Genomic DNA, 15,673 nt, shown 5'->3' on the forward strand with positions numbered 1-15,673 from the left:
GACTACACCAAGACACATCATAATTAAAATGCCAAGAGCAAAAGACAAAGAGAGAATATTAAAAGCAGCAAGAGAAAAACAGTTAGTTACCTACAAGGGAGCACCCATACGACTGTCAGCTGACTTTTCAACAGAAACTATGCAGGCCAGACGGGAGTGGCAAGAAATTTTCAATGTGATGAATAGCAAGAACCTACAACCAAGATTACTCTACCCAGCAAAGCTATCATTCAGAATTGAAGGGCAGATAAAGAGTTTCACAGACAAGAAAAAGCTAAAGGAGTTCATCACCACCAAACCAGTATTATATGAAATGCTGAAAGGTATTCTTAAAGAAGAGGAAGAAGAAAAAAGGAAAGATAAAAATTATGAACAACAAATACATATCTATCAACAAGTGAACCTAAAAATCAAGTGAATTAAAAACCTGAGGAACAGAATAATCTAGTGAATACAATAGAATCAGGGGCATAGAAAGGGAGTGGACTGATAATTCTCAGGGGGAAAGGGGTATGGGGGGGTTCATAAAGAGACTGGACAAAAATCATACACCTATGGATGAGGACAGTGGGGGGTAGATAAGGGCAGAAGGTGGGGTGGGAAATGGCTGGAGGGGAGCTATGGGGGAAAAAAGGAGAAATAATTGTAATAATCTGAATAAAGATTTATTTAAAAAAAAATTGTGAAAATTATAACATTGCTAGAGTTAAATAATAATGAAAGCCTTATATTAAATTTATGGAGATAAACTGGAATGCAGAAAGAAATTATATATATTTGGATGAAGCTGATAAAGGTAGGCAGGAAACACAAAATGTCAGAAGAAAGAAAAAACAGAGTAAACTCCCAAAATACAGAAGAAAGGTAATAATACAGATAAGAAGCAAAATAAATAAAATAAAAATTCAAAGAAACAACAGAAAGAATCAAACAATCTAAATGATTGTTCTTTGAAAAGAGAAACAAAACAAACATGAAACATGGGGGGCAGATTTTAGCAAGAGAGAGAGAGAGAGAGGAGAAGAGGAGAAAAGTGGGAAGGGGAGAGAGAAGAAAGAGAAGGAGGGAGAGAGAAAGAGATTGATTTAAAAGGGGTCAAAATCAGCAATAATATAGCATTTTTAATCAAACAATAATACTATGACCAAATGCATGCATTAACCTTGGAAAGTGAGATGAAATAGGCAATTTTCTAAGAAATATAATCACCAAAGTCATTTAAAAAAGAAACAGAAATTCCAGAGATAGCTAACCACTAAAGAAACGAATGCAGTTGAAAATGTACTCACACAAAACCAGACGAACAAACAAAAACCCATCAGTCACTGATAGTTTCATGAGTTTTACTAAACTTACCAGAAAATAACTTGGTCTTACACAAAATGTTAAGATATTCGAGAGGTAAAATTCTCCAAGTAATTTTGTGACGATAAAATGAAGGTAAGAGCAAAGCCAAATGACAGTACAAGGAAGGAAAAGTGTAGCCTGCTCTCCTTTTCGAGCACAGATGCAAAAGCTCACCATCTAATATGAGCAGATGAATCTTAAAATATGGTGTTGGTTTTTGTAATCCTGACAATGAAAGTCCATCATGGGAAAGCAAGTACATTTTCACATTTGACAACCCATCTACTATTAAAGATATTTATGGTATATATGTGTCATGATTGAAAAAATTTTAATTATATCCATGTAACTCAACATATTAAAAATTAAAATTATTTTAGTAATGTATGTAGAATTTTTTAAAATAAAATTCAACATCCATTCAAGTTTCAAGTAATAATACCAGCAGCACCAAACACTCTTGAAGAGGTCTTTTTTAACTTAATAAGTTGTTAACTACCAAAAATCTACAGTAATTTGGGGATAACAGATGTGGGTGCACAACATTGTGAGTTACTTATGCACGTGAATTGTACACTTAAAAATAGCTACAATGGTAAACTTTATATTTATATTTTACTACAACTTTAAAAACCCTATAGCAAACATTATACTTAACATGGATTATTAGGAGCAATTCCTTTAAATTAGGAATAAGACATGGTCACCTACTCGCATTGCTTCTATGTATCAGAATTCCACTGTAATAAAACAAATAATTAAGTATGATGATTAGGAAGAAAAATTTTCACAAGTGATATCTATGCAGAGAGCCCAAGAAAATCTATACACAAACAGTCAGATCTTAAACAGCATCTAGTAATTTGTGGGATATAAGATACTTAATGTGCAGAAATCAGTGATATCCTCATATGCTAGCAATTATTAATTAGAAAATGTAGTTTCAAATATGTACTATTTATGTTAGCAAGAAAAACTATATGCTCTCTAAGTATAAATCTAACATAAAATTATAAAACTGTATTGGAAAGGCATAAAAAGAGACATATAAATTAGTAGATATATTTAGTTTATAAGGGGAAAGGAAGCTCCAATATAAAAGACAGCAATTATCTTCAAATTAACATATAACATAGCAAATTTAGTTGAAAGCCCAGCATAAGTCATGGAAATTAACGAGCTGGTTCAAAAATTAATATGAAAAAGAGGGAAGAATAGCCAAGTCGACTATGAAGAAGAAGAATAAAATGATATTTGTTCTAAATAACAAGTCATATTATAAAGCCATAATAATTAAAGAGACAGGGTGCTGACAGAAGTATTGACAAACCATAAAACCTGGACCAGATCTGCATATAGATGGGAACTCAGCCCATGGCACAGGTGTTATAATAAATCTAATGGAAAATAAAGACTATTCAATATAAAGTGCTGGTTACAAAGCCAAGTACATAGAACAGACCAAGAACAGACCAAACTAGACTCTACCTCATGCTCATATTCATATTCTCTCTCTCTCTCTCTCTCTCTCTCTCTCTCTCTCTCTCTCTCTCTCTCTCTCTCTCTCTCTCTCTCAGGATTAAAGTCCTAAATGTGAAAGGCAGCCCTTTACAAGCATGCAGAATAAAAATACGTGAGAACAGCATTATAACATTAGGGTAGAGACTAATTTTTGAAACAAGGTACAAAATAGAGAAATCATAGAAGAAAGAATAAATTAGACTACAATAAAATAAAAGTGAAAGAAAATTTCTGTTCATCTAAGGGCATCCATAAATGTGAAGAGCCAGACCCAGGAATAGGAAGACATATACAAACCATATTACTGCAAAAAAAAAAAAAAAAGGGTGTCCAAAACATAGAAAGAAAACCCAAATCAGTATGAATACATTCACCACCCAACAGAGAACTGCCAGTAGAAATACAGGAATGAAGAGGTAAGGAACCCCCAAATGACCAATAAAGCTGTTTCAAGAACAAGCCCACCGTATTAGTAATCAGAAAAACCCGTAGTAAACCACCAAGTATCACTTTCAATCCATCAGACTTCAGTGAATCTGAAGACTCTGTGCTTTCAGTAAAGACACCTGAAACAGGTCGCCGAAATTGCCAGCTGTCAATTGGGGAAACACCAGTTAGGACTTCTTCCAACCATCAACAAACAGAACTAAAACCTCCCATATTCCAGGATGCATTCTGAATGCTTTCAAACTCTCAGCGATCTTTCTAATAAAACCAACGATGTTTCTCCCAAGCTGATGAAAATACTTCCTCACACAAGGGGGCAGCCATGTTTCCCTCTCTCTCTGGGGAATCCTGGGCATGCCCCTCGCATCAGCCCATCTGGGGAAGTTCTCACTGAGCAGAGGTGGGGGGGGGGGGGGCTTACTTGGAGCAGTCTTCACAAGCAATGTTCCCTGAGGTCTCCTTGATGGTGCGCTCAGAGACAAATGCTGGGTACTCAGTATCACAAGGCTCCAGGGTCTGTTTCAATTTCTGTGCTGCAGGGATAAGGAAAAAAAGGGGGGGAAAAGATAAGGAACACAAGGCACAGGCTTTATTGTGACTGGCATCCCATAGGAACTCAGAGTGCTGCTCTGCTCCCACTGCTCTGCGAGTTTTCTAGGCACAGCATAATGCATTATTTTCTAATTAGTCCAGTGATTTCATCTGCCAAGCAACTCTATAAGCTATAATTCTTCAAGCAGTTGCATTGGCCTGATCAGCTATCATTTATGCATCATAAGAATTCTACTTTCTGGGACAACATCAGTCAACTGAACTCAGCCTTACTTGAACTTAGCAACAAACACATATGCATATCTAAATAAAGGTCTAAAATATAAGTTACACCATATTATTTGGGGTGAGACCAAGGTCATGATACAATTGCATGGTTTTATTACAGAAACAAAATTGAAATATGGACTAGTAAAATACGTAATGCCTTTGAACCAAAGCCATGAGCCTAATCCTACTATTATGAAGTTCCTTGTCCAGTAATACAGCACTAAATAACCCTGTACGTAAATGAGTACATAGTAGGCACTTGATGAAGGCCTTGTGGTTGATGAAATTATCTAAGAAAGTTATGTCCAGTGGGCAAGTGCCCAAACCTCTCTAAGTCTCAATTTTTTAAATATGTTAGTTGGGGATAATATAGGTTTCTATCAGAGGTTAATGTGAGAAGTGAATAAATAATATGTGTGGAATATTTAGTGCAGTACCTGGAACATCATGAATGCTAGGTAAGTATCAGTTAATTATAATAGTAGTAACAGTGAATAATAATAACAAAACAATGCTAGCATTCAAGTAAGGCCATTGTGATATTAAGGATGACAGCCAAGATATGGAAGCAACTAGCAACTGAAGTGTCCATCAATATATGAATGGATAAAGAAGTGGTGCATATATACAATGGAATATGATTCAGCTATAAAAAAGAATGAAATCTTGCCATCTGCAACAACAGGGATAGACCTCGAGGGTATTATGCTGAGTGAAATAAGTCAGACAGACAAATGCCAGATGACTTCACTTAGGTGGAATCCACAAAACAAAATAAACGAATAAGCAGAACAGAAACAGACTCCTAGATACAGAGAACATTTTGACACTTGCCAGAGAGGGGAAGAGATTTGGGAGGATGGCAAAAATGGTGAAGGAATTTGGAAGTACAAATTGATAGCTACAGAATAATCATGGGATGTAGAATATGGCATAAGGAATCCTATCTAATAAAAGAGAAACATGCAAATTGACCATACCTCTGCTACGGCCCACAAGCCACGACCACCACCAGCCAATCAGGAGCAAATATGCAAATTAACCCATCCAAGATGGCGGTTAATTTGCATATCCAGGCGCAGAGAGAAGACTGAAGACAGCATAGAAGGAAGCCAAGCACTACAGAAGGGACCGAAGCTGCAGAGAAGCAAGTGGGGTGGCGGAGACTGGAGGGAAGCAGGCGGGGCAATGGAGACTAGGGAAGCATGCAGGGCAGGGGAGAAGGGAAGGAAGTAGGTGGGGCGGGGAAGAAGGGAGGAAAGCAGGTGGGGCGGCAGAGAAGGGAGGGGAGCAGGCGGGGCAGGGGAAAAGGGAGGGAAGCAGGCGGGGCAGCGGAGACCACCACAGGAAGCCCTATTGCAGGAATCTTCCTGCAACAGGCCTCTAGTATAGTCAATAATATTGTAATGACTATGTATGGTGTCCAATGGGTACTAGATTTATCAGGGTGATGACTTCATCTATATATATAAAACCCTAATATGCAAATAGACCAAACGGTGGAACAACTGAACAACTGGTCGCCATGACGTGCACTGACCACCTGACGGTGTGTGCAGAACATGGAGGGTGTCAGCAGCAGAGCACGGAACATGGCGGGCATCGGCTGCTGCAGGATGGTGGAGTAGGTGCATGGGGGTACCAAACCAAGGCGGGGCTCCAGAGCCACTGCTTGCACCTGCTGCTAGTGCTGGCCCCACTCACACCCGCAGCCAGTGCCAGAGCTGCCACTTGTACCTGTTGCCAGTGCCCGTGCCGGTCCCGATTTCTTGGCACCATCAGTGGGTGTGAGCAGCAGCTGCTGGCCCCGATCACCCCTGAGGGCTTCTCCACCTCCCCCTGCTCCTGAGGGGTGATGGGGGCAGCAGTTGCCACTCACACCTATTGATGGTGCCGGCCCTGCTCGCACCCGCTGCTGGCGCCAGCCCCAATCACTTGGTGCCATCAGCAGGTGTGAGTGGGGTGACGCCATCAGTGCATGGGAGCAGATGCAGCGGGAGCAGGGCTGCTGACAGAGAGGGGATCAGAGGCCACAGCGGGAGGGGTGGGCAGGGGCGCAGAAGATGGGCCGAGACCCACCCCTGTGCCCACCACAGGCTCATGGCCCACGATTCCTTTTGCGGTGCATGAATTCGTGCACTGGGCCCCTAGTAAATTATATAAATGTCTAATCATGGGTTGTACACCTGAAGCTAATATAATATTGTATATCAACTGTAATTGAAAAGTTAAGTTATCTATATATTTAAAAGCCTAAGCGATAGGCTGACCGGCCAGTAGCTATGATGCGCACTGACCACCAGGGGGCAGACGCTCAACGTAGGAGTGGAAACCACAGGCATGGAAACATAGAACAGACTGATGAATCTCAGAGGGAACAGGGAGGAGGGAGGAAGAGATTAACCAAAGATCTTATATGCATACTAGAGGCCCAGTGCATGGATTCATGCACCAGTGGGGTCCCTTGGCCTGGCCTGTGGGGATTGGGCTGAAACTGGCTCTCTGACATCCCCTGAGGGGTCCCAGATTGCAAGAGGGTGCAGGCCATGCCGAGGGACCCTACTGGTGCACGAATTCATGCACCGGGCCTCTAGTATATATATATATATATATATATATATATATATATATATACATATATATATATGTATATATCATTTATATTTACAATTGCAAAACTCAGTAGGATTTAAAAAAAATGAAGTGTGAACATAGTCTCATGTTATATTTGAAACACAACAAATTGGTTGGCTGTCAGAGCCACGGGGAGATGTTCTGTGGAATGCCATCTGGGAGGCTCTGGCACAAGTGAGCCATCATGGGGTTACTGAATGCAGAACAATTGCTTGGTAGCAATAAGATAACTGTTGGGTGATCAGGAAGCCATGCTCTAAGCATTTATATCCTGATGTGATGGTGTTTTATAATATAGCCTTTTCACTGAGCTTTAATTATTCTGAGGAAATAAATTTGGTGTTTGTGATTGAAGTGCTGTGCACTGTAATTGTTTCCTATTGAAAACAAAAGGAAGTAGAATCCTAATCAGCTTTTTTTTGTTATTAATCCTCATCTGAGGATATTTTTTTTCCATCGATTTTTAGAGAGAATGGAAGGGAGGGTGGGAGAGAGATATATGTTGACTGCCTCCCACACGTGTCCGACCGGCTGGGGATCGAACCTGCAACCATGTACATGCCCTTCACTGGGAATCGAACCCATGACCCTTTGGTGCATAGGTCTACTCTACACTATAACCACTGAACAACACCGGCCAGAGCCATAATCAGCATTTTAAAATACAGAGCATGTGATTTGCAGGAACTGGTCACTGACATACAGAGGAGATGCCCAGGCTAACTCGCAGGGTCGTTCTGAGGAATACATAAACTATAGTTCTCAGCAGGGAGACATACATGCACACTTCACATACTTGCGTGGGCACACACATAACCGTTATGAAATGCTAGCCTGTATAGAGTGTTATATCCACGTGCCAGGTGTTGGGCTAACTGCGTAGTAGCTAAGAACACAAACTCTGGGGTTGTGTATTCTGCCACTGCTGAGTGATCTCAGATGAGTTTTTAATCTCTCTACACATTTCATCTGAAAAATGGGTATAACAGTATCAACCTCACATGGTTGTTTGAGGATCAAATGAATTAATAATGGAAAGTGGCTGGCACACTGGGAATGCTATTTAAATGCCCATGCTTACTGCCACCGTGACTTCTGCGCCTGTTGTTTTGTTGAATCCTTTGGTGAGAAAAGGCAAGCAGCTGGCTACCTCCCTGAGTCCTGACTCCACTAAAGGTACAGTGCTGGTAGCTGTCATGGTCCCGAAGGGCCAGGACCCCGACAGCTGCCCCCCTGTGCCCTCAGTGCCAGCTCACAGAGACTGTCATGGCATGCTTCCTGAATAGTGAATACTTCTTCTGAGTAAAATTGACAAAAGAAAAGTGAGAATCTCAATCCCGATGGCAAATTGTCTGCTTCCAGGTAGAAGGCCTGGTGAGTTTAGGTGGCCCATGCCCCACAGACACACACAGAGGGGCCCTCCATGGGGAGGTCGTTCCCTCCCCGTTCTGTTCCAATGCCTCTGGTCTGGTCAGGAGGGCCTCCTTGTTTGATGCTCAGGAGCTTTTATCATCTTTCTCTCATTTGCTTTTTTCTCTTTTGACCCTGGGAGGTCAAACATAAGGCTCAGAGTATCTGGCTACAATTTGGTGACACCTCTTTTATTTCCATGGTTCTCATTTTCACAATTATTTTCTCTGTATGGCAAGTGATACTGACTTTCTATTTTAATAATCACATTATCTAAATGTAAAAATAATGAGTCCAATAAAATGAAATAAGATTAAGTGAACAATAGCACAGATGATAAGTGGAGTTGGTACAAGCAGGCAGATGGCATATAATAACCTATTGATGGTAATGGCTAAGTTTATTAAGAAATTACTATGTGCCAGGTGATGTTCTGCTTTACATGGATTAACTTATTTAACAGTAAGACAAGACAAACAACAACAATACAACAACTATGAGGTAGACGCAATTGTCATCTCTGTTTTGCAGATTAGTGAATAGAGGAGAGGACTGAGAAAACTGCCCAAATTTACCCAGTGCAGTGTGTAGCTGAGCCAAACTTTGAACTTGGCATTCTGGTTCCAGCATGTATATACTTAACTGCTCTATGAAGTTTGAAAGGGAGAAAGGTCTTTGGGGCAGGCTGAGATAGGCAGCGCATGTGATTGAAATATGCCCAATAATTGCACCATCTCTAATTCTTACTGTCTGGGCCCAGTTATAGTGGAGTGAGTCCAGCAAGTTAAGTGGCGAGACTCAGTGGGCTCTGGTCCTTTCTGGGGATGAAATGTTTGTTCCTTTGACAACTGTAGGGCACCCAAACTGATGTGGTGATAAACCGTTGAGTCTATTTGCAACATGGCTATGGATTGGCAGAGGCTACTTGATGTGCTTTTGGGAAACACACGAATCCTATGTAATAAAAGGCTAATATGCAAATCAACCGAAGGGCGGAACCACCGGTCGCTATGATGCGTGCTAACCACCAGGGGGCAGATGCTCAACACAGGAGCAGGCCTAAGCCATCAGTCCGACATCCCCAGAGGGCTCCTGAATTGTGAGAGGGTGCAGGCCAGGCTGAGGGACCACCCCGAGTGCACGGATTTTGTGCACTGGGCCTCTAGTTACCATATAAAACCACAGCCACATTTAATCTAAATAGCGTGGCTTGTTGTAGAGACCTTTGTCTGGAATACTTTGGAAAACACCACATGTATTTGCCAGTCTTTCCTATTTATCTATGAAATTGCAAAGCAACAACTTGGGCCTCCAGCAACCTAGTGAGTACTATTTTAACTATCAGGCATTTAAACTCCTTATCTTACACAGGTGTAGGCACACAAGGACCATGGAGCTAAGCCAGGCTGATTCTTTTTCCAGAAGGGAAAACTGGGGTTCAGAAAGCAAACATAGCCTGCCTTGATCCCACAGAGAGTGACTGCTCACCTTGATCATTATATACTTAAACAGCAAAATCACTGCCACCTTCACAGCCAACACTCATTAGGTGCTCACTACATGCCGAACACCACACTGGGCCCTGAGCCTGGACGGGACCCTCACCATCACGCAGTGAGCAATGCTTGCTGCTCTCCTGTTTACAGACCAAGAACCTGGAGCTCAGAGAAATGCGGACGCTTGCCCCAGTCACACTGCTGGAAGCGGTGGTGCCCAGATACCCACTCTGCCACATCCTGGAGCCTGCTACACTCTTTGCCATCACACCACTCTCCCTCCTACCCCACTTACACTGGACGTCTATAGCCGAGGCCGCCATGACCCATCACTCGCTCACAATGAAGCCCCCACACAATTGAATATCTTTAATTTCCCCTTAGCAACAAGTGTCACTGATGAGAATAACCGACTCAAGTTCACAGTAATTACGTGCAGACAATTGGGAATGAATAGAGTTGCCATTTGAAAAGCTTTCCTCTCCCTTTGTCTCTGCGGGTGCACCCCCATTCATAACCGGGTACTGGCAAGCCCCTTCTCTTTGTGCAACTTTGCCCAAATGATACCTTTGTGATACTCAGCAGAAATGGCTTCCACAGCCCCCTCATTAAGGAAACGAAGCAGATGAACAGTGTAATTATGGATTCCATTTTTAGCGGAACAAAGAGGTACGTCTCTCAGCTCAGGGTCTTTAGCTAAGGAGGGAATGGTACATTCCGAACGAAGAGACCTTGCCAGTCAATGTAGTATGTGCTCGACACTTTTTTCTCCTTACACTGAGTCTAAAAATTACATTTAACAAAGATATCCATATGATAGCAGTTCCACAGAGGAGTTTATTCACCCTCATTTGATTCTGTTTCTTCAACTCTAAAATGGAAGTCACAGCCATGCCCAGCAGAGGGCTTTAGGCCTGAATGAAACAGTTCATGAGCTGCAGCTGAGGTGGCCAGGGGGCTCGTTCCGCTGTCTGGAAGAGGTGGCAGGTCTTGGGTGAGGTCTGAACCCATTCTCTCTTAGCTGTCTGACTTGGGTGCCTCAGAAAGGCTCAGTGACAGATCTAGCAGCCCCCACCTCTCAGGTATGTTGAAGGGTCTGAAGATAATCCGATGCCAGCATTCTGCAAATGAAGCAGCACTATACATGAGCCCAACATGCATCCACAATGTGATTACTGGACAAGGTCTTTATCTCGAGTTTGTGGGGAAAGGTCTCATGGTGTGGCAATGGAGTGAGGTAACTTGGAATTATTTATTAAGGACCTTTTTTATAAAGCTTCCTGAAACAGAAGCAGAGAGCTGAAGCATCGCTGTATTCCTCTGAGCGGAAATGCTGCCCACTGTTGGTCCTGGTACACAGGGAAGCAGGGGAGCGGGGAGGTGAAATTTCACACAGGGAACGTGCACACATTTCTGTAAGCATCATGAGTGCAACACCCGCCATCCCCTACCCTACACCCCTTGTTCTACACTAGGGTTTCTCAACAGTGACAGCATAGTGATCCCCCCTTATCTGCAATTTCAGTTACCCACGGTCAACCACAGTCCGAAAATATTAAATGAAAATTCCAGAAATAAACAATTCGTGAGTTTTAACTTGCACAGCATTCTGCACAGTGTGATGGAATCGCACACCGCCCATTTCATCTCACCTGAGACACGAATCACCCCTTTGTCAGGTGTGTCCATGCTGTATATGCTACAGCCCATCAGCCATTTAGTAGCCATTTTGGTTATCAGGGAGAGAGACCACATTCACATAACTTTTGTTATAGTATATTGTTATAATTATTCTCTCGTATTTGTTAGCTATTGTTAATCTCTTGATGTGCCTAATTTATGAATTAAACTTTATCATAGGTACGTATGTATAGGAAAAACATAGTATTATATAGGGTTTGGAACTCTCCATGGTTTCAGGAATCCATTGCGGGGCGGGGGTGTCTCAGAATATATCCCTTACAGATAAGGGGGGACTGCTGTATTGACATGTTCAGCAGTTGTGTGTTGTAGGAGAATGCTTAGCGGCATCCCTGACCTCTACCCACTAGATGTCAGTAGCACCCCCATCCCCAGTTGCCACAACCAAAAATGTCTCCAGATGTTGCAATGACCCGTGGGAGGAGAAATCCCTCCCAAATGACTGGTACTCAACAGAGACTCAAAAACTAATTGTCAGATTTAAAGGACCAGACCGGAGCCTGGGCTGGTGCCTGTGCTGGCAGGTGTGGGGCAGGAAATCGGGCCAGGGGAGGATGGGGAAGTGGGAATGGAGACTAGCATGAGGAAGGAGCACATCATCCTCCTCACCTTGAAGCCCCACAGCCGGGGAGAAGGCAGGCACACGGTGTGAGGAGGCACGCCAAAAATAAATCACAGAAGACAACAGCCCATTGCCCTCAGCACTGAGCACACTCCTTAGCCAGGCCCCTTGGCCAAAACGCTCACCACCCCCCAAAACATGAGCACCACCCATCGCCCACGCCCACCTGCCATTCTTGCACACACCACCGTTTCATTCATCTCCCACAACCACGTTATGTCTCCTGTTGTCTGTTGGCCAACGGGGAAATCAAAGCCTAAAGAGACCAAGTGATTCACCCAGAACCTGGCAGCCAGCGAGTGGCAGAGGAAGGTGCCTGACTCGGAAGCCACAGCACCTGCACTCAGGGGAAGCAGCTTCCAGAGCATGGTCTGGTGGGGAGGGCTGGTGTCTGTCTCCGGGCTCCGGTGCTCCAGAGACTGCAGCCCTTCAACTAACTTGCGCCTGTTCTCTGAGCCACCATTGATCTTCCTTTTCTCTCTTTTAATCTCATTTAACTTTATTTTTACCACAAGTAGTAAAATTGTGGAAAAGCTAGTCAAATGCGAAAATAAAATTTAAAAAAAGATAACAAGCACCCATTTAGTAGGTTTCTTCTCATCTCTCTTTCCCGAATCATATGCCATAGTCTTTAAGAAAAATGTAGGTACATTTTTCTTTGGGCGTGCAAGAGTCTCCTCCTTTTAATTCATATCTTGGTCTCTGCTCATTGGCTCGCCATTGGCATACTGATTGTTGGTCCTATTTAACACTACATTCTCCTCTCCCACCACTGAATGCTTTGGGGGGTATGAACAGTTTTTGTATATTATTTTTGTTATATTAATTAATTTCATGAGCATTTTCAAACCTGGTAAACATTTTCAGGAGCAGGATCTTTTAAAAAGTTTTTTATACCTTCCTGTGAACGAGTTGTAATTTAGCTTAAAATGTCCCATAGCTCTAGCCGGTTTGGCTCAGTGGATAGTGTCCACCCTAGGATTGAAGAATCCCGGGTACGATTCCAGTCAAAGGCACATGACTTGGTTTCAGGCTCAATCCCTGACCTTGGTCAGGGCCTGTGCAGGAGGCAACCAATTGATATGTCTCTCTCCATCCCTTTCATTCTCTCTAAAAACCAATGGAAAAATAGCCTCGGGTGAGGATTAACAACAACAAAAAAATGTCCCTATTGTTCATCATTTAAAGAGTTGCTGGTATTTGCAGTCCAAATTCCCTGCTGATGATCATCCTACATAGAATCCTTTGTTCCCATCTCAGTTTATTTCCTTAAGGCTAGGTTTGTAGAAATGGGACTATGGGCACTCGCTGTCATTCGAAGATGGTACCAACCCAGCAGGAAGGGGCAAGGACCAAGCCCATGCCCAAAGTGTCATCAGACGGTGTGTGTGGATGAAGGCAGAGCATCTGGGCCTGGTCCATGGGCTGTCAGCTTCCCAGGACAGAGCCGACCCGAACACACTTGGGTCACGTTCACTGTTATCCATGCTGGTATATCCATGCATCAAACTCTGCATATATTGCTGCATCTCATACTCTAACAAGAACTTGGTGAGTTTCTGAATTTAGGAAAAATGGGCTAAGTGTAATGTACAAAGCTATGATGACAGTGACTATAATGGTCATACCTGGCCAAAAAAATAAAATAAAATAAATAGGGTATGTAGTAAGCAAAGATTGAGCACCAACTATTTTTCTTACTGTGAGGAAACTGAGCCTTACCCAGATCAGCCAGCTTGTCAAATGCCAACCTTGGAGCCAGGACTCAAGTGTATACTGACCTAACTCCACAACTCATGCCTGTAAGAGCTTCTACTAATTACCACTCAAATCATTAAAGGTTTGGAGACAGGGGAAGTAATATGATTAGATTTATATTTTATGAAGGTAATTAAAACAAAACAGAGCAGTTATCTCTCCATTCAGCCTGAGAAGGCACTGTGTCTGTCTCCCTCAGATTTCAGCACTGCCCAGCAGCTTCTTGATGATGTCACCTGTGCAATGTATGGCCTCTAAGCCTTAGTAAAGGACACGGGTCAAAGTGCATATTCAACATGGGCTGAATGAGGGCTGAGGAATTTTTGTCAGACTGGATGGCGCTGCACTTAGCACAAAGGGTGCCTTTGCTGCCAGAGCCGAAAACTTGTCACTTTGTCCTGAGCAGTTTCATGCGAGCGCATCCCTGATGAGAAGCAGCCAGTGAACCCAGGGTTCACCACTCTGAGCTGGGAAGCAGACGCCAGTGGCTGCTTACCTTTAGCTGTCAGATCCGAGTGCCACCAGCTGCAGAGGTTAAACTCCACCAGGAACCTAAAAGTGACAGAGAAGCCCAATGTTACTTGGCCATCCACACCCTGAATGGAGAGTGACATGTGTTTCCCAGCACTGCTCACCTGCTTGGAAAGAAGGCATCGCAATCTGGAGATAGCGACATGGCTGGTTCCGTGACCGCCCCACTTTCACCGACTTTACCTCGTATGTGAAAGACTATTTTATCACCAATGCCAACCAGACCCTGGGATCAGGTTTTCCTAGACTCGAGGACTCTGCTGAGAAATACTCTGCTTTCTAGGTGAAATAGTTTCTGGTTGTAGTCTGAGTCCATAGTAAAAAGTCAACTTCTAAAGGGCTCCCCCTGCCCAGGTTCAGAAATACAAATAAAATATTCTATAACAGACTATGATCTGCAGCAATAAAGGAAGCTTTCAAAATTTATACTGCAATGCAAGCTTGTTCAGCCACGTGTGTTTGTGTGTGTGTGTGTGTGTGTGCACGCACGTGTGTGTGTGTGTGTGTAGGGACAGATGAGACAAATTTCTCTTTATGAAATTAGACCACAATGCAAATTTTAAAAAATGGAAATTTCTCAAATGTTCATAAAGAATGCAAAAGTAATATAAATCCTCCTCCGAAATGAATGGACACAGACCATTTCTTTTTCAGGCACATAGCTAGTATCTCCAGCAACTTACTCTCAATAAAAATCCCACTGTTACCTGTTATGGCATTTTCTGTCTCCTATGTACATGCAGAGCTTACTCCCCACTTGAATTTATAAATTGTTAAATTAATGTAGGTTACATGAAAGCAATAGAGAAGAGAATGTCTGTTCACCAAATGGCAAGAAGTTTCCCTAAACTGACAGAACTGGAACCTTAATGAGGAAAATAAGAATGAGAGAGTTTGGTGCAGCTTTGAGGATCTGGCCTCCATGCCATCCATGGAATTCCTCTTCTTGTGAGAGGCAGTGTTTCTGTAATGTATCCATCATCTCATCTGGAAGTCAAGCCTTTCACCCCTGTGCCATTTCACTCTGACCTGGGTCACGGAAGCATCCTCCAAACAGGATGGCAATTTGACAGGGTCAACAATTAAATCACACCTGAGAAAAGCCCCCAGCCCGTGGCCCCTGACGGCTCTGGCCCCACCCCTATACATGGCTATCCATGGCAAGACATCCGAGTAGCACAGTGGACAGCCCTGGCAATTTATTCTTCAGACCACAGCCCACCCAGGCTGCGTTAACAGCAGCCAGACATCTATGTTAAATTTAACAGTGACCACAATAAATAAATTTGGTTTGTGCATTGCAAGCTGTTAGTCTGCTAAACAATGATATAAGGGCATAAGCAGTGACCATGAATAACTTAATAAAAGATAATTTTTGGTCTCA

The 15,673-nt window shown here is 42.9% G+C and overlaps 1 protein-coding gene across 4 annotated transcripts in view; it reads right to left on the reverse strand.

Annotated features, from left to right (window-relative positions):
* The window catches only part of CACNA2D3 (calcium voltage-gated channel auxiliary subunit alpha2delta 3), an 860,181-nt gene that overhangs the window by 62,632 nt on the left and 781,876 nt on the right, over positions 1–15,673 (reverse strand). For all 4 annotated transcript variants that reach the window (XR_013960934.1, XM_080675067.1, XM_080675065.1 and 1 more), the window contains 2 exons: positions 14,255–14,310; positions 3,737–3,848 (listed from right to left, as the gene is read on the reverse strand). Coding sequence is in view for 3 of the 4 variants with exons in the window: in XM_080675067.1 (XP_080531193.1) it covers positions 3,737–3,848; positions 14,255–14,310 (168 nt within the window). In the remaining variant the exon portion in view is untranslated. The remainder of the gene's footprint in view (positions 1–3,736; positions 3,849–14,254; positions 14,311–15,673) is intronic.

Source organism: Plecotus auritus (assembly GCF_963455305.1).
Source record: "Plecotus auritus genome assembly, chromosome: 6".
Taxonomy (NCBI): Eukaryota; Metazoa; Chordata; class Mammalia; order Chiroptera; family Vespertilionidae; genus Plecotus; species Plecotus auritus.